Raw genomic sequence first — 19,854 nt, forward strand, 5'->3', positions numbered from 1 at the left:
AGCTAGGGACTGAGAGTCTACAGAAGAAACTAGCTGTGAGTGTAACAAATAAACTGGTCAATGTATATAGGAGGATCTAAACCAAATGTTGGATCCAGGTTTGAAGAAAGCTGAGATTTGGATCTGAATTTTATGCCTCAGCTCCACCACTAACACTACAAACCAGCCCTCATAGCACAAACCCACAGAAATGATAATTTCAAGAACACACAATTCGTTTTAGATTTTGATTCAATTTTTTTAATAATAAATTGTGCCAGTAGAAGCTTTCAAAGGCAATGATATATCAATAAATAACAGTTAAATTGAGTTCCTGAGAAAGAACCTACCACATGAAAGAATGTCAGATAGATGTAAATAACAAACAAACAAAAAAAGCAGTAATACTGAATCTTACATGGACTGTCACAACACAAGCACTGCATACCTCATAGCACTCCTTTCATACAAATGTAAACAAATACACAATCATTTTTGTTTCGTCCAAACTGATTAATTTATATGTGTTTTTGCTTAGATATCTAAACAATGGATAGGATAGGATATGCTAAAAACATTAAGGAATAATATGTGGAGTAATATATGGAAAATTTATGAAGCTCCAGATTTAAAATAAAATAATAATAATAATAATAAAGCAAAGACACACTGAAGGAGTGTTTTCCTCAATGTTATTATGTCAATCACTTAAATAGGACTATTACACTAATCTGAATTAAGATTTTTGTTTATCTATTTAGTTATATATAATAAAAGTAAATATGTATGGCTTAATTATCTTTAGTATTCCAATATCACTTTGAATAATTTGCACATCTATATATAGAAGAAAAATACATATTTCAACAAAGTTAAGATTTCATATTTCAAAGTATGCCTATCATTTGATAGGAATGAGGGACTGTTGTGTTCCATCACGGCAATATTTCCATTCAAGAGACAACAGGACAGAATAACTTTCTAACAGTGCTAACATTTCCAAACCTTAGTGCTAAAGTTAGGTTCCCAAATCCTTAGTCAGACAACAAAATATAAGCGGCCTGATTTTTTAGAAGTGCTGAGCACCGCCAAATCCCACTGATGTCAATGTGAGTTGCAGGTGCTCAGTCCCTTTTATAAAGTGAGTTAATTTTTATTTATGACCCTAAATATGGATTTAGGCATCTAGCTTTAGGCATTAAGGTTTGAAAATGTGGACCTAGCTAGCCTGGATACTATGTGTTACGGACAGTGAGTGTTAAATGGTGAAGTTTTAACTACTGACCACTGTGCTTTGTGTGCTACATGAATGAGCTAGATTTAGACTGTTGCTGCAAGAAAACTGTAAATAATGGTTTGCAATTTACTCTTCTTAGGGAGATGTGTGTGCAGATGATACGTTTACTAAAATTGACCTTTTACATCAAGACCACAAGAATCACTAATCAGTTTTAACTTTGCAATTTGTCCAAAATTAATATTGGATACAATCATAAAAGAGAAAATCATCCACACAATACATTATCAACACAGGTTTAAAATGGTCTAATTTTAGACCCTCAGTAAAAATGGATTCACAGGACCTGCCTGTGAATGGCAAGAAACGGCCATTTCATATAGAAAAACACTGCTCATGCAACATTCTTCACACATCAGACACTGAAAATCACACTCAAATTGTCACTTACTCACACTTTCTATTACACCCCAACAAGCGGAAAAAAATAAAGCAGCTTTAAGGTTATGTCACAACTTTGAAATGTGGAAAATACAAATTAAACAAAAATCACGGTGTGAATAAAATGGCATCTGTAAATTTAGAAAATTAGAGAGCAGTTTTTCTTTTAGTTTTTTAACATTATTGCACAGAGACCTTTCATCACATGTTCTTCAGCTTTATGCATTTTTCCTAAATGTGAAATAAGTGCCATGAATAAAATAAAAAACATAGAAAAGAAGAACAGCAGCATGATTTGTCAAAGTTAATCCCTATAATTTAGTAGGAAAAAAAAACTGCTATAAACAAAATAAGTGCTCTTTACTCATTTAAAAAGTAACATTGTCTGTAAATGCTGATCGGAGTAGGGGATGTTGACTTCAAACAAAACTAGGCCTGGCAAGGATAGGCTGCTGGCCTTGCAGATTTTGGTAAAGATGGGGAATTCAAGTGTAATTATCAACATAGCTATTTACAATGAAACTGACCTGAACTTAGAATGCTCATCTAGGACCTGGTCCTGCAATTGTTTGACTCCTCGACTCACAATGGCCTCAACCGGAGCTATGCCTGAATAAGAACTGCAAGCTCGGGTCCTAAATGGTCAGCTAAAGGCCCTCTTCTACTTGTAAATAAGATTATCTGGAGTACTCAGTACAATAATTTACACATATACAGGCTGACAGGCTCCAGTCTGATCCACCACATCTTTGTTTTCTGCATCAGACTTCTCAGACTGGCTAGATTCAATTCCAGAAGGCTTTGGGTATCTAAATGGATATCCATTGTCGTCAAAAAACCTTCGGAAAGTAAACTCATAGAAGGCATGCTCTGTGTGTTTACTGTTTGAAGAGGCTAGTGGGTCCCATGTCCTTGTACTGTCCCCACTCGTGTCATTCCAAGGACTTTCTTCTTCAACTGGGTCAAAATTTGAGGTGTCCATTGGATGGCTGATCTTTGGAACATAGGGAGCTGTCTGTCTGCGGATATCAGTGGAGAAGTCTATTGAGTTAAAGAAAGGATGGGCCTTAATATCATCTGCTCCACTTCTTCCAAGTCTCTCCTCAGCAGCACAGCAGAGTTTTGTGATAAGATCACTTGCCTCAGGGCTTAGCTTGATCTGCAAGGGAATGTGCAGTGTGCTCTCCCAGTTTATCACCTGAAGAGGAGAAAGATAGTCAGCATCATCTTTTAATCTTTTGAACAAAAGCTCTTCATTTGTCAATGCTGATTGAGCTAAAGGTCAGCTTACACCCACAATTTTTATTTTTGACAGGCAAGAATCCAGCGGTCAGATGACTTTGCAAACATGCTGCTCAGTGTGAGCAGTACAGGAAAAATTGAGAGGAATGGACATGAAAACAATAATAAAGATTTGATCCCGTTTCTTATACAAATATTAGAGAACAGCTGCAAAGCTAAAAGGCAAACAGATTTTAGCTCTGAAATGTATATGCTGAATACTTCTCACAGGCCAGACTGTAGAGGGCATTCTAAGCAGAAAAAGAAGAGAAAGGGTAAATTTAACTTGTTTTTTAAAATGGTTATTCCTGTTCTGCCCCTCTTCTCACTAAAATATTCCCAGAACACAACATGTGCAACCTATGGTATTATTGCAGTCATAGAACTGTGTCTTCTGGGATGTATTTAGTGAACAAGGAAATACAACTGCATTACAGACAGGAGAAAAAGGTAATTTAAACAGTGTAAGTTAAAATTTATTCCTTGCTGAATGCCCCCACAGCCAAGTTTGAATAGATATGCAGTACAGACATTTCTAGGCTAAATTCAATATTCATTTAGTTTTGCAATTTGCCTTTAAGGAGATGGAGGGAGAGATACTTCCTTCTAATAAAAAAAATTGCAACCACTGCTTAACTTTGGAATATTGAAATTGCAAACTGTGATGTTATAATTAACATATGATTGGTGAACAATTTAATAGAAGGTTGCTGTGTAGTACTTTACGTGTAGTACTTGAAAACAATGTTCCCATGCAGATTACCAGGTTGCTGAATAAAAATCCAGATAGCATTCACCCAAGAGTTGTGCAGTCACAATGTAAAGGAAAGTAAATCTTTGAATTAGGACCTGTCCCATCAAGAGAGAGGAATCCTCCTCCTTCCCCCACCCCATTTTAAACAGGGAAAATTTAAGCATTTTAGAAAGGAGTTGCTAAAATGTGATATTCAGCCCCTGGGAGGCTGGAAGGATGAACTTGTGGTTAAGGTACTGGAATGGTATAAGGGGTTTAATTCCCAGCTCCACAAGTCAGTTACAGCCTGAATTTTTTTTAGCTGCCATTGACTTGGAGGAGATCTGTGATTGCTCAACATCTTTGAAAGTCAGGCCTTTAATCTCTCTTTGCCCTCTCTGTACAATGGGGATAACACTTCCCTATCCCACAGCAGCAGAACGCGGATAAATGAACATCTGTGACGTGCTCAGATACAGGGGAGCAGATAAATAAAAATAAGGTCTATTTGGAATTCTGCTTTAACCTACCTTTAGTTGGGTTTCTGTGGGAGTGGGGGCCAGAAAGGGAGGCTGCCCCACTAACATCTCAAAGAGAATCACCCCAACACTCCACCAGTCACAGAGCTGAGTATATCCTGAAAAGCAGGCAAAAGACAGTGTCCCCCGACCAATAAGAATTTGAGTACGTTGTTTCCTCTTCCAATTTAAATAATACTGAAAAACACAGCCTACGTTTTCATCTTCTCTCACACCTTTTCATTCTCAGTAGTGTGATTTGTGACCCAAAATTAAGTTACTCAAAATCCATATTCCTGTGCGCCTTCTGCTGGTTGACCCAAATTCTATTCCTGAAAGCAGAGAAATCCTAATCGTGGCAGCTAGAGATCATTCTCCATATTTTTAAGCATGACACTGGTTACTGAGGGCTGACAGCGAGCACGTAACTGGACAGAGCAAGGATTTTATCATGCATCATTCTGGCCCTATCCTGCCCCACAGCACATACTGTTCCTCAGAGGAAAATAAAATGCTTGATGACTGATCTACTACCAAGATTATATAGAGGTGATGCTGAATTTTAAAATACAGTTCAGCGACACAGCAGGGCTCAGGGGATAGATGAAAGGACACAATCTTTTACTGGATTCCATGCAAACAGGAGCAATTTAAATCCTGAGACTACATAGTAAGATACAAGTTTGAGATTTTAAAGCCAACTAAAGGAGTTAGTCATTGATTTCAATGGAAGTTTGTGTGGCTAAATCCTCTAGTGTGTGATGTAAAGTCTATTGAAGCTAATGGAAAGGTGCCCACAGACTCCAATGGACATACAATCAGGCCTCCAGTGAACTTGAAAATCTCAGTTCATAACTATTCAATTTACAGCTCACGTCAGTACTGCATGGGCATCCACAAAGCATTAGCTTAAGTCCCCAAGCCCTGACCTGATGTTCAGTGTAAAACATGAAAGGTTTTTCTTCTTTCGCTGCCCAAAATCCTGGCCAGGAAGAGATATCCCTAGGACATTAATCATTTCCATGCCACAGTCAGCAGTCTGAATCAGTCAATAGATGCCCTCTGTTGGCTGCTCATTGCCCTACGTGAATTAGCTACTGATTTCAGTCCCATTCCTAGTGCCAAGCTTGGTTATCAGTCTCACAGTAAAACAATATCAATGCTGACACCTTTATTAGCTGCCTCAGTAGAAAAGTCAAGGACTGAATGGCCATGGAGGCAGAAGTGCCATCTCCACTCTCAAGGTGAATAGTACTGAGGCACATTGGTCTGGCACATGAAGAAATTTGCACTCGTCAAACAGGTGACTTAATGTCCAGGGCTGTCAAACTGACACTCTTCCCCAAAATTATATTTATTTAAATGAATGCTGTTTTGTTTTTTTTAAACAGAAATAAAACAAAATAGAGCTCATCTACCTTTGCGAAGCAGTACTTCAGGAGCTATGTAATTAGGGGTCCCAACTAATGAGTGGGCTAAACATCTCTGATGCTGCTTTTTGGCTCTTTGCTCCAAGGTTTTCAACCTATCGCCACATCTACAGTTGGACACGTCATCCCAAAGATCACTGGGCTCCATGCTGTCTTGTCTGCTATGGCTCCCTTTCAAACAGAAAAAGGAAGAAATAATTTAAAAAAAAGTTTATTTTAATAGATTTATAAAACAGTTGTCAACTAGAGAGAAAAACAGATTACTAAATGGCTCGTTGTGCCATCCAGTATTTCCCCCTCTCTCTTGAGCAAAGAAGAATAGGTTTAATCTGAAAAATTCTTCATTTTTGGCTAATTTTCCATAATGAGCCCCACTTCTCAGTCCCTTATTAAACACTTCAGAAACACATCTCCAAGTAAAGACCAGATGGGTGTAATAAGTTTGGAGTATCTGTACAGATTGCCCTATGACCACGATCAGGAATAAACAATGCCTGAACAATGGCATACATATGATCACTGAGGCCAGGAATACATCAAATGAGATTCTTTTATGACTAGATCCTTTTGCCACCACTAGGGATTCCCCTTGAAGCCAGCGAGAACTGGATATATAACAGATCCAGACTAACACGGCTACCCTCTGATACTGGATATTTATTGTTATTGCAGCAGTTTAAGCTACTGATGGGGACTTAAACTAGCAGTAGTTGAAAGCAAAAGACTGACACACCAAGAATTATGTCTTCTCACGGCAAAACAAAATAACTGTGGCAGCAAGTCTCAGAATCCTGGTCTACAGATCTGAGTTTGCAGGGCTTGCGCTATGGCACTAAAAAAGGAGTCGTTTAAACACACGGGCTTGGGCTGGAGCTTAGACTGTGAAGCCCATCCTCTCCCCAGGCTTCAGAGCTTGAGCCTGAATGAATACATGGCTAGTTTTAGCACCGTGGTGTAAGCCCAAGCCTGAACATCAGGGTTCTGAAACTTTTGCTGCCACAGGATTGGGGTGTTTTGTTTTTTTGGGTTTTTTTGCTGTGTAGTCATCTCCTTAAATACAGAAAATTTAGCATGAGAGTCACCAAGCCACTGGCTTAGGCCTCTTCACCTTTATCATGCATAAAAAGTTCAGTATACTCTAAGCTAGCACATTTGCAGAGACCACTATTTATTTCAAGGTGAAATAATACAACACACATCACAAATAGTACACATAAGAACACTACCTTTCTGATAATACTTTGAATTGTGAGTCCATCTGAATCCAGTACAGAGCCCAAAATCAGTCAGCTTGATATGCCCATCAAGGTCTATCAAAATGTTGTCAGGCTTGATATCTCTATGGATAAATCCCATTTTGTGTACGCTCTCTATGGCTAGAGTGAGCTCTGCAATATAAAAACGAGCTAGATGTTCTGGAAAGACCTCCATCCGTATCAGCAGACTCATCATGTCCCCACCAGGGATGTAGTCCATCACAAAGTACAAATTTTCTTTATCTTGAAAAGAGTAATAGAGTTTTACCACCCATTCATTGTCTGCCTCAGCAAGTATATCCCTTTCTGCTTTGACGTGAGCCACCTGGTTACGATTCAGTACATCCTTCTTTCTCAAGGTTTTCATGGCATAGAGGGCATGGGTATCCACTTTGCAGGCAAGGCACACCTCCCCAAAAGCACCAATACCTAGGGTCTTGATTTTTACAAACATAGATTTATCCATTTTGGCCCTCTTCAGTCTGTTGTAGTTGGACTCCTTTTGGTAGAGAATTTTCCTCATTTGCTCCTGCTCTGCTTCACAAAGGCCGGCCTTTATAAGAAAAAACAAATCAGAACAGCCAGTATAATTACATTCACAGCCAGAGACTAATCAAACTAGCATTTTGAAAGCATGTGGTTGGGAGAAATTAACCAGGAACTAGAAGAGACACACATGAATTTGTTTGCGCTACATCTGTAGATATATTTTTGAAACTCTTGCAATTTCACTGCATCCTGGCCTATCACCTCAATTTTCTGCAAATCTTTGACCATTGCACTGAATCCAGTGTCTCCAGAGTGATTGACAGGAGGAGTTTATTTTAAAAAGACAAGTCTGACCAGGAAATTGTGATTGTTTCTTTCAGATGTGGACCTTGCTACTATGATCCATGCCATTGTCATCTTGAGACTGTATTACTACTGTACACGCCACATGGAATTACACCTTAAATCTATCCAGAAACTTAAGCTGGTGCAAGATGCAGCAGTCCACTTATTAAGTGGTGCTTCTTGGTGGCAGTATGTGTTATTAGTGCTCTGTTATCTGCAATGGATTTCTGTTAGTTTCTGAGAGGAGTTTAAGTGTTGATTCCAACCTAGGACTCTAAATAGGCTGGGACCTGCCCGCTGAAGAGACTGTCTTTCTCTTTGTGCCATGTTGCCACAGATGAATCAAGCTCAAGGGCCTCTGCTGATCACCTTTATTATACAAGGGAGGGAGCTGCTGGCACAGCATTCTCTATAAAGATCCCTTTCTTTTGGAATGCTCTGCCCCCACGGTCCTGAATTCATTGGCTTTCTGGGCACTCTGGAAAACCCATCTGTTTAATCAGGCATTGGCTGAAGGCTGAGCCAACAGAGTGGGATTTCTGTCTGATGGGAAAGTGCAATGCAGAGGCGCTAAGCTGTAGTGTTCAGAGGACTGGAGGTCAAGTGTGCCATAGAGTGGGAGGAAAGGGTGTTGCTGTCGCTTTGGTTAATATTTATTTTGCATCTTGCGTGCCCTGGTGCTTTTAAAACATATGTCAAAGGCTCGCAAAGCTTTGATGTGGAGTCTGTATAGAAGTGAAATCTACAAATAAATAAAAAGAAGAGAAGGGGAGATTAAGGGAAACCTGCAGGACAGGTAGGATGAATTGCCAGATTCAAGCCAAAAAAACTCTAGAAATAACATTTTTAAAAGTGAACAGAGGTACATATGTATGTGAAATACAAAGGCAGCATCTACTATTTTCATGTGAAATGATTCTTGCAGTTTTAGAGATTCCTGAGAGTCTGCACACTGCTGGTGGTTCAATCTAGGGGGAAATCTTTTGATATTCAAGATGGAGAATGTCACAGTACATCACTGTATCTACCAATTTGTTTTAATGGGCAGTTGGTGAAGTTGAGTTGGCTGGTGGTGTGTGTATGTGGTTTTTGTTTTGGTGCAAACTCCTTTTCAATAACAAAGTGAGGGGAGACACGAGAGATTGAAAAAAGAGAAACTAAAGCAACCTGCTTCCTTACAAGACTGGGGCTTTATTAATTACCTATTACAAAAGGCCACACATAGAACTTTTTTAACTAAATATAAAAAGATATTAGACATATCAGACTATCACTACTCTGATCTCCAGTTTTCAGTTGCTGAAATTTTCAGAAGTTTCACTTGGCAGAAATATTTCATGCTTGATTTCTTCCTGAAAGTGATATATTTTTTTTTAAAGTTTAAGCGAGCAGTTCATCTGTTCTTTAATGCAAGGAGAGTGTGCATATGCATGTATGTGTAGGGAGGGGAGGAACACTGCCACAGTTTTTTTAAACACACACACACACACACACACACACACACACACACACACACACACACACACACACACACACGTGTGCCTAAAATAGGCTCCTAAATAAAAGTGGCCTGGACTTAAAGAGGTGCTGAGCATCTGAAGCTCCCACGGGATCCTAACTTTAGACACCTTGGTTTTATTTTATTCTTTTCAGTTGATTAATGTTACTCCTGTACCAATCTGACCACGATTCATTTGTATTAAAACAAAAGAAAAAATTACTTTGGCCATTTCTTGCTCCAGCTGTAACCTTCTGTTGATTTTTTGCTGGTAGGTCTTTAGGACATTCTCCACATGTTGTTCCATGTAGAACTTGAAGGCAAATGGTGAGTAACTCTTAATTCGGGATTCTCTTTTTTCCTCATCTTTACCATTTTTTCGCACTGGCACAGGAGATGTCTGGATCTGCTTTTTATCCTTGCTTGTTTTTTCAACTTTAGCATTTTTGCTGCTTTTGTCATTTCTTTCACTATTTTCCTCAGCTTTATTGCACGTTGAATTGGGGACCCCTCGGAGGGTCTGTTCTACACCCATGCACAAACAGTTTATATCAAATTGCTCAGAGCTACCAGGAAGTAACAGATGCTTAGGATATGGTGGTGGAGGACACCTGGGCTCCTGATTACTGTACTCAACATCTAGTTGGTAGGCATTAGCTCCTCCAACAGAAAGTGGGTGCTGTTCAATGATCTCTAGGCTGTCCACAGGTGGGGCTTGTGCAGGTAGCCAGCCAGGGTGGGAAGGCCCCACAGCTGTTTGAGGCTCAGGTCTCATCACTCTCATGCTCTTCACTGGTTGGAGAATATGAGCAGATGTGACTGCTGTGATGGTATTTGGAGATGTAATTGAAGGATCAGGTTTTCCTGGAGGAACTTGTCTTATAGATACCGGCACTTGCTGCTGCTGCTGCTGGTGGTTGTTAAAGGAGTTAGTTCTGCTTGGCACTGAGGCATCTGGTCTGAAGGATACATGTTGCCGTGGGGATGTTTCTATCCCTGGGTTTTGTAAAGAATCACGGTGTGACGGTGCTGCCGTTTGCCACTGCTGAACTTGAGGATTATTCATGTCATACAGGTCCATGTTCAAGCTATTTCTAGATGGAGCTATTAGATTCTGTGGCGGGCTGTCTGAAAAGTCATTAGCAAATGCTGGACCTCTGGCTATCACATGCATCTGGTGAGAGGAAGGGCTTGTTTGTTTGTGATGAGTATGTATATACAGACTGGCTGGTGCCTGCTGAAATGCATGACCAGAGTTATTTTGAACTGTCCCTTTATTTGGAAGATTTGCATATCCTCCCTCCTGCTGCATTTTATTTTGGAAAGAGGGACTTCGCTGAACACCATACCCCATAGGTTCTCCCTGCACCATCATATGCTGCCTGCTGTAATGTGGGCCGTTTGAGCCATGAGTGGCCTGCAGCTGTAAAGCTTGGCTATTGTGATTAGTCACTGGATAATTAATCACCGGAGACTCCATATTTGCAGAATATGTCTTTTGTTGATGGCTCCCAGGTGTGCTGTGAGAGCCTACTCCCGAAGGTCTTTGTACTGCAGCATTCATGGCTGCAGACTGCGAAGCAGAGAGTAAATAGTCCATGTATGTCCTCGGAACCTCACTAAGCATATTTGCACCTTCTGTTCCAAAGTTTGTCCCTTCATAGGCTGTATTACTGATCTGATTATAGGACGGAAAAGACTCATTTGATCCTTCAAAGCTTGGCCTGCGGGCTACGTTATTTGGCACAATACCCTTTCCTTTATAAAAAGACAAAAGAATGTTAGGAAACAATTCATCTGAACAAATTATATTACATAATCCATTCATCTATACACAAACAAATATTTTTGTATTGCATCTGCGTTGCCAAAATCAAACCAAACTAGATTAAGCTCTCTGACCATTTGAAGTACTAAGTATTATTATTAATAATCAACTGCAGTCTATAGCACTTTTCACCACATGAATCACCAGTAGTTTTACCAAATCATGAAAATAGAAGCTCAAATATTTTAGTTATGATATCATCAGCTTGGATTTAAAAGCTGAAACAGTATTAGAGTCATGAATCACAAAGAGCTGGGAGCAGCAGATCTGAGCTCTGGAGAACTTGAAATGCTGCTGTCTAGGGGTGCTGCACCAGTGGGAAAAGAGAATAGTAACAGGCTAGCAGAAATCAAACATTACTACCATTACTTATCTGTATTACAACATGGTCCAAATTGTGCTAGGTGCAACACACACGAATGTGTGTGTACAGATATACATCTACATGCATATAACACATATGAAGAAGCAGCCTCTACCCCACAGTACTTACATTCAAAACAGTGCACTACCTAATAAAATTGGCCAACATTTCATTATTTTATAAAATTAAGTCTCCTATTACATGCAGCTGGGTTGGGTTTGGGGGGGGGGGGTGCGTGTTAAAATGCAGGGCCAGATTCATCAAGGATTTACTGTGGCTTATGTCAGTGCCAGTTATTACTTCTGAGAACATTCTGCGCAAAAACAAAAAAAAATTCTGCAAACAATATTTTAAAATTCTGCAAATTTTATTTGTCAAATAAATGTGGAGGCTCCAGCATGGTATTTGGGAGCACAGGCCACCGGCTGTGTAGAGGTGGGAGATCATCCTGCAGCCTCCCCACCCTCCACCCCGGGACACAGACTCAGCGCTGAGGCTGCACTCAATGCTGACACAGTGTAAGGATAGGACCTGCCCCAGAAACACCCCAGGGCCCTGCCCCTCTGTGACAGGTGCACCAGGTATGGGCAGGCAGGCTCAGCAAGGCAGGATCCAAGTGTGGAGGGGCTTAGTGTGGGAGGATCCAGGTGTGGGTTGAGAGGGTTCTGTGTGGGGCAATGTGGGTGAAGGGGGGGATCTGGATGCCTAGGGGGGTTCTGTGTGCCATGGTAATGGGACTCTGCAAGGGGTCCAGGTGAAGGTGATTGGGGTTCAGCGGTCTGGGTGTGGGGAGGATAGAGCTCGGCAGGCAGTTGGGGGGGGCTCAGCAGGGGGGTCCAGATGCTGGGTAAGTGGGGCAGGGATCCAGGTGCAGCTGGTTGGGGCTCGGTAGGGTGGGGATCCAGGTATGGGTGGCTCATCGGGCCAGTCCAGGTGTAGGGGGAGTGGGGCTCGCCAGGGAGGGTTCTGGGTGGGAGGCTCGGTGGGAGGGTCTGGGTACGAGGGGGTCTGGATGCACAGGGTTTGGGGGGATGGGAGAGTAGCCTCCTGTACAGTGATCACTCCCCCTGCAGCTGATGAGCGATGGGTGCAGGAAGCGTGAGGGAGAAGAGGGGAGGGAAGAGTTTGCAGAGCTTCCTATAGCCAGGGGAGAAATCTGGGGGTGGGTCTGACATGGCCCCGGCTGCTGTGCAGGGGACGAGGAAGTCCGGTCCTCTCCAGCCCATCTGGAACTAGCTGCTGAGCCCAGCGCAGGGTAGGAGCCACCAGCTGGGTCTTCCCTAGTCCCATCCCCTGCCCCACAGTGTTTTACCTCTCCGCTGGCTGCCCTGGGCACTGGAAACATACTGCTGGGGAGGGTCGCACGACCACTCTTGTGGCTTTCCCATCAGAAAGTCATTTCTCCGAAGGGAAGCAAAGAAATCTGCGGGGGACATACAATTCTGCACATGTGCAGTGGCACAGAATTCCCCCAGGAGTAAACAATTATCCCTTGGAGAAGGTCCACAGGGATACATATGGATGTGGAAGCAGAAATCTCCCATGTAGAAATGGGGTTGTGCTGGGGCAGCACAGCCAGAAGAGTGGCTGGCACTGGTCTGGAAGGGAATGTGGCTTGCAGAGGCACTGATGCAGTATATCCACTCAGCATCTCTGCTGGCATGGCACATAGGGAGCATTGACTGCAAACTGAAGCTGCTTCCCCATCAGGAACCCTGAAGAAAAGCAACAGTGTGAACATTACTGTCCTCCTTTGGAGTTGTGCATGGGGACTTGCTGGTACAGAGACGTAATTTACATTACCTGGGACAGTGAATCTGATTAGACTGAGAAGTGTTTGGGTCTGTGGAGGTATATGACTCACCAGAAATGATTTTTGCCCACATTGTCCTATCTAGAAAGGCAAAATTTGAGGCTGCATATGTTTCATCTGGAAGAATTTACGTCTTAGTGTATTTTGTAGCGTCCACTAACTACGACCATAGAGAACACTGATTCTTTCAGTCTCATCCACAGCTGATTTCAGATAGGCTCCATTTGGCTCTCAGTTGAATGCTAAAAATGTGCTACCAATTTTAACATTAAAAGTTAAAACCATATGAAGAAAGGAAAAGGATTTGAAAACGTACATGCCATAGACCGTAACTGGAAATCTCTGAAGCAAGGATTTAAACACTCACACTGGGAATCTAAATGCTTCCAGCAAAGCTCGTATGCCATCTAATCAATTGCAGGAGGCCTACACAACCAGAAATCAAAATGTTTTTCTGGCATGTCAAACAGACACATGCCAATCACAAGCCACCTGAGTTTGGCTTTTTTGAGGATAACAAAACGAAGGCTTAAACAGAACGTAAAAGAAAAGGGCTTTAAATAGTTGCAGTAGTGATTTGATCCTGAAATCTCCATAGTCTGGCATTCTGTTTAAATGAGACCAGGATGTGATCAGGAAGTAAAAGCAAAAGAAAATGAAAAACAGCTGGATAACTAGAACCTTTAGGCAGGAAAGATTGCAAGAACTGGGTTTCAAAAATGTGAACTGACCTACCAAAGGGAATATGTGCATTCAGGGGATAAGGATTTTAATATATTTGAAAGAAAAAAATCCACCCTACATATAAGGAAAACATGGTTATTAAATAATTCTGTCAATATTATTTTAAAAATTCTTCCTAATGCTTATCTGAGGCCCTGTCTACACATACCTTGTGCCCAAGTCCAAAAAAGGAGAGAGGAACCCTGGCAGTTACCAATCTGTTTGCCAGATTATCATCTCCCATACAAAACACCTGGAAGGGGGCCTGGGCTACGAAATCTCTACAAGTACTCTACTTCCCCGTCACTCCCCTACACTGTCCCCCTGAAAGTGCAGGATTTGTAGAAAAGGCAGCGGGGCCCATCCCCACACATGGCAGAACCCAGAGCAGCTCCTCCATACCCTACTCCCTCATAGAGTGCAGTCCCTGGTAGCCACTATCACCCCCAACAGGAGAAATGGCTTTGTCCCCAGCTTTTGCAAGTAACCTCCATGGGCCTTTCCCTTCTTCCAGCTTTCTCTCTTCCCAGCCACTCCTCATTAGACTTGCCCAGGCTTAACTCCCTCCCCAGCACAGACCCTGGACCAGCAGAGTGCCCTTATTGGGATCTGGAATGGGGAGAGATGGTGAGGGAAGTTACTGCATTAAGCTAAATCAGCTTAAGTGCATCTACATTAGGGGGTTGTGCCATTGTAACTAAACTGATTTTAAACTGATTTTGTTAATTAGTTAGGTACAAGTTTTCCAATACAGACGAGACCGTACAACTTTACCAGTTACTCGTAACATATAAAAACCCACCTCTGGCCAGAGAAGTGGTCAGAGGTGGGTTACTGTTAAGCCCATCCCACTTCACTTCCCCTATCCCGGTAATGACAATGCTATCCAATCCCATAGGTCGAATTACTTAGATCAGTGATTCTCAATCTTTCCAGACTCCTGTACCCTTGTCGGGAGTCGGATTTGTCTTGTCTAACTCCAAGTTTCACCTCACTGAAAAACCACTTGCTTACAAAATCAAACGAAAATACAAAAAAGTGTCACAGCACACAATTACTGAACAATTGCTTACTTTTCATTTTGTCTGTATCAAATGTTAGTTTGTAGTGACTTTGCTAGTGCTTTTTATGTAGCCTGTTGTAAAATTAGGCAAGATCAGTGGGTATACTACCTGGAAGACCTCTGTGTACCCCCAGGGCTACACGTACCCCTGGTTGAGAACCACTGACTTAGAGGATGTCTATTCGTTTTCTACCAGGCTATTGGTTACTCTGGAGTGGGTGGGTCTCTCTCTCTGATCAGAAATTCCATCCCGGACCTGAGAAATCCTCCCAATGAAACTTTTGTTGAAACTAGCACATTCCTGCAAAAAAGTTTGTTTCAATGAATTGGAATCTTCCAACAAAAAAAAATTTTGTCAAAAAAATTCCCAACCAGCTCCAGCAGAGAGGAAATGGATTTCTGGGTAGTTGGGCCCATTCAAATAAAATGCACTTTAATAACGCCATCTGCAGCGTTACACATCTAGGAACAAGGAACGCAGGCCATATTCACAGAATGGGAACTGTGTCCTGGAAAGCAGAGGCTCTGAAAAGAATGTAGGGATCACAGAGAAGAAGCAATGAGAATGAGTTCCCAATGCGATGCTGTGGCAAAAAGGGCTAATGCAGTCCTTGGAAATGTAAACAGGAATGAGTAGCCTCGTGGACACTACACAGTCTTTGCTGGTATAGCTATGCTGGCAGAGCCCGCTAGTAGAAATGTAGTGTAAGCACATAGGAGTTCTGCTGGCATAGCTACCCTACCTTCCTGAATGACATTAGCTATGCCTACCAAAGCACTCTTCTGGTGGCACAGGTGTTACTACACCAGGGGTTTGCCAACATAACTACGTGTCTGCTGCAGGGGTGATTTTTTTCACACTGCTAGCCAACATAGCTATGCCGGCAAAACTCGGTTGAGTAGAGTAAGCCTGGGAGTAGGAGGTGATTTTACCTCTGTAAATTAGGCATAGATTTTTAATCGTGAGAGTGATTAACCACTGGAATAAACTACCAAGAAAGGTGATACTATATCTCTTGATGTCTTCAAATTAAGACTGGATGCCTTTCTGGAAGATATGTTTTAGCCAAACAAGTTATAATTTAGTCAAACAAGTTACTGTGAAAGTTAATGGCCTGTGATATACAGGCGGTCTGAGCAGATGATCTAACGGTCCCTTCTGGCCTTCAGTTCTATTGAATCCATGAAGTTGCTGGGCATTTCCAGTCTGTGAGACCAGACTCCTGTTGAATCTAGGGACCTTGCCACAGAAAGTATGTCCAGTTTGCTGTGGCGCATGCAGGGCCTTGCCCTCTTTCTCCTTAAAGTGGACTACATAGAACAGGGTTGAGGCACACTGGCAGCACTGAGTGGAGAAGCTGGTGTTGCAGTTCCTGTGAACAGAAAACTCCTGCCCACTACTGTCAATTCAGCTCTTTTCACCAGCAACATATTCACTTTAAAAATAAATATATTGCAAGAAAGAGATGCTTAATTTAAAGGAAATTATGCTTACCCGGCGAGGTCTGCTTAATCACACGTACTATCTGTTCATTTCTAGGATCCAGGTAGCCCATCTTACTAATGTACTCCAAAGCTGCTTCAATGCTTCTGCTGCCTGTCTGCTTCAGAGCTCGTACAGCCATCTCCTAAATAAAATTAAAAGCAGAGTAAGAGGTAAAGCATACAGTCAGACAACAATCAAGAATGATCTCTTAGTCTAGGGATCAACAGGACTTTTTATATTTAAAACAATATATTATACAATTCATACCAAATCAGGACTGATTACGACCAATTGGACTTGTATGTTTTAAAAATATTTGTGTGAGTTAAGTGACTTTTGTTTTGTTTTTTTAGATACTCAAATTCTGGCACGGTATTTGATACTCCACACCCGAAATGGACTGCATTGTTCTGTGGTATGCCAAATGACAGCTAGAAATTCTGGTAGCTACAGTTCTTTAATTTTATTTTCTCATTTGCTATAGTTCTACATTAGTGCAAATTTTTAAAAAGTAATTCAAATGTTGCTGCTATAAACAAACTCATATAAACAACATAGACTAAGAAAACAAGAATCACACACATATCCTAGGAAAATTCAGGTAAAACTCATCATACATGTTGGCACAGGTACTGTTTCAATGGCAAACCCTGCTAAAAAGCCAGGAGGTTCATTTAGTATAAACATTGTCCAGCCATCATATCCTGTAAGCTTTCCCCATGTCTCTTCTCCCCTCTGCAAGACAACAAGAAGTTGGGTCTGTTTAGAACAGGGGTTCTCAGGACAATTTTTTTTGCGGCCTCAGAGTGGCCTCTTGGGGTGGGGGTGAGGGTGGGGGGACAGAGCCTGAAGGTCCGTGACTGGGGGATGGGGATGGAGCCCAAAGCTGCGCAGCCAGAGCCCGGGGCCCACTGCTGTGCAGCCAGAGCCTGAAGCCCTGCAGCTGGGACCTGCTACCCCAAGGGTGAAGCCCAAAGCCTGAGCGCAACCTCCTCTGGAAAGGTGGGAAACTCACCAGCTGCCTGCTCCTCCAGCATTGTGCCCCAGCTGTCTCCAGAGCGGGGACAGGGCCCAACCCTTGCTTGCAGCCCCAGTAGCCAACACCAAGGCAGTGCATCCAGGAACAACAAAAGGGGAGAGGCTGCTGCTTTGCGCCACCTGCCCTATATCACAGCCCAGGAGCCTGTGGCTGCAAGAAAAGCTACTTACCTAGGAGGACTGCTGTACATTTGCGGTAGCCAAGAGAGTAGCGTTCGAAGCAAGCAGCTGAGAGTTGGGAGTTTAATACTATATGTGCTTTGATGAACTCAGGATTCCTGGGTTCTAATCTCAACTCTGCACTTAAATTGGGGTAAATCTACACTTAAAATGCTGCATCAGCACAGCTGCACGGATGCAGTTGCACTGCTGTAGCACTAAAGCAGCGCTAAGACGACAGGAGAGAACTCTCCTGTTGGCACAGTTAATTCACCTCCTTAAGAGGTGGTAGCTATGTCAGTGGGAGAAGCTCTCCCACCAACATAGCACTGTCTACATGGGAGGTGGGGGGTGTCAATATAACAAATTGGTTCTCAGCCAATGGGATCTGCACAGCTGAAGGTAGGGGCGGGGGCAGCATGCGGAGCCCCCTGGTTGCCCCTATGTGTAGGAGCCGGAGGGAGGACATGATGCTGCTTCTGGGAACTGCACGGAACCATGGCTAAAAGCCGCATTGAACTGGACCTTGCAAAGGGAATCAAAACCAATAGTAAAAAGGTTCTACAGCCACTTAAATAAGAAGAAAACAAAGAAAGAAGAAGTGGGGCCACTATACACTGAGGATGGAATGGAGGTTAAGGATAACCTAGGCATGGCCCAACATCTAAACAAGTACTTTGCTTCAGTTTTTAATAAGACTAGTGAGGAACCTTGCGATGATGGAGGGATGATAAACGGGAATGTGGATATGGAAGTGGATATTACCGCAACTGAGGTAGAGGCCGTGCTTGAACAGCTCGATGGGACGAAGTCGGAGGGCCCGGACAATCTCCATCCGAGGATATTAAAGGAACTGGCGCGTGAAATTGCGAGCCCGTTAGCGAGAATTTTTAAGCAATCGATAAACTCGGGGGTTGTGCCGTATGACTGGAGGATTGCTAATGTAGTTCCTATTTTTAAGAAAGGGAATAAAAGTGATCCGGGTAATTATAGGCCTGTTAGCTTGACGTCTGTAGTATGCAAGGTCTTGGAAAAAAATTTAAGGGAGAGAGTAGTTAAGGACATAGAGGTCAATGGTAATTGGGACGAATTGCAACACGGATTTAGTAAAGGTAGATCGTGTCAAACCAATCTGATCTCCTTCTTTGAGAAGATGATGGATTACTTAGATAAAGGAAATGCGGTAGATATAATTTACCTAGATTTCAGTAAGGCGTTCGACACGGTTCCGCACGGGGAACTGTTAGTCAAATTGGAAAAGATGGGAATGAATATGAAAGTTGTAAGGTGGATAAGGAACTGGTTAAAGGGGAGACTCCAGAGGGTCGTATTGAAAGGTGAATTGTCAGGCTGGAAGGAGGTCACTAGTGGAGTCCCTCAAGGATCGGTTTTGGGACCGATCTTATTTAACATTTTTATTACTGACCTTGGCACAAAGAGCGGGAATGTGCTAATAAAGTTTGCTGATGACACGAAGCTGGGGGGTATTGCTAACACGGAGAAGGACAGGGATACTATTCAGGAAGATCTGAACCACCTTGTAAACTGGAGTAATAGAAATAGGATGAAATACAATAGTGGAAAGTACAAGGTTATGCATTTAGGAATTAATAATAAGAATTTTGGATATACGTTGGGGGCGCATCAGTTGGAAGCGACGGAGGAGGAGAGGGACCTTGGGGTACTGATTGATAGCAGGATGACTATGAGTCGCCAATGTGATACGGCTGTTAAAAAAGCAAATACGATTTTGGGATGCATCAGGCGGGGTATTTCCTGCAAGGATAAGGAGATGTTAGTACCGTTATACAAGATGTTGGTGAGACCCCATCTGGAATACTGTGTGCAGTTCTGGTGTCCCATGTTCAAGAAGGAAGAATTCAAACTGGAACAGGTTCAGAGACGGGCTACAAGAATGATCCGAGGAAAGGAAAAATTGCCTTATGAAAGGAGACTCAAAGAGCTTGGCTTGTTTAGCCTGGCCAAAAGAAGGCTGCGGGGGGATATGCTTGCTCTATATAAATATATCAGGGGGGTTAACGTTAGGGAGGGAGAGGAATTATTTAAGTTTAGTACTAATGTAGGCACGAGGACGAATGGGTATAAACTGGATATTAGGAAGTTTAGACTTGAAATTAGACGAAGGTTTCTAACCATTAGGGGAGTGAAGTTC

At 42.4% G+C, this 19,854-nt stretch overlaps 1 protein-coding gene across 2 annotated transcripts in view; it reads right to left on the reverse strand.

The window, feature by feature from the left end:
* Window positions 1-230: 230 nt before the first annotated feature.
* Window positions 231-19,854, reverse strand: part of LATS2 (large tumor suppressor kinase 2) — a 64,884-nt gene continuing 45,260 nt past the window's right edge. For both annotated transcript variants that reach the window (XM_030561823.1, XM_030561833.1), the window contains exons 3-8: window positions 16,494-16,626; window positions 9,431-10,965; window positions 6,846-7,428; window positions 5,608-5,790; window positions 4,202-4,308; window positions 231-2,855 (exon numbers count right to left, since the gene is read on the reverse strand). In XM_030561823.1, the coding sequence (XP_030417683.1) occupies window positions 2,361-2,855; window positions 4,202-4,308; window positions 5,608-5,790; window positions 6,846-7,428; window positions 9,431-10,965; window positions 16,494-16,626 (3,036 nt within the window). In that variant the 3' untranslated portion in view covers window positions 231-2,360. The remainder of the gene's footprint in view (window positions 2,856-4,201; window positions 4,309-5,607; window positions 5,791-6,845; window positions 7,429-9,430; window positions 10,966-16,493; window positions 16,627-19,854) is intronic.

Source organism: Gopherus evgoodei, chromosome 1 (assembly GCF_007399415.2).
Source record: "Gopherus evgoodei ecotype Sinaloan lineage chromosome 1, rGopEvg1_v1.p, whole genome shotgun sequence".
NCBI classification, from domain to species: domain Eukaryota; kingdom Metazoa; phylum Chordata; order Testudines; family Testudinidae; genus Gopherus; species Gopherus evgoodei.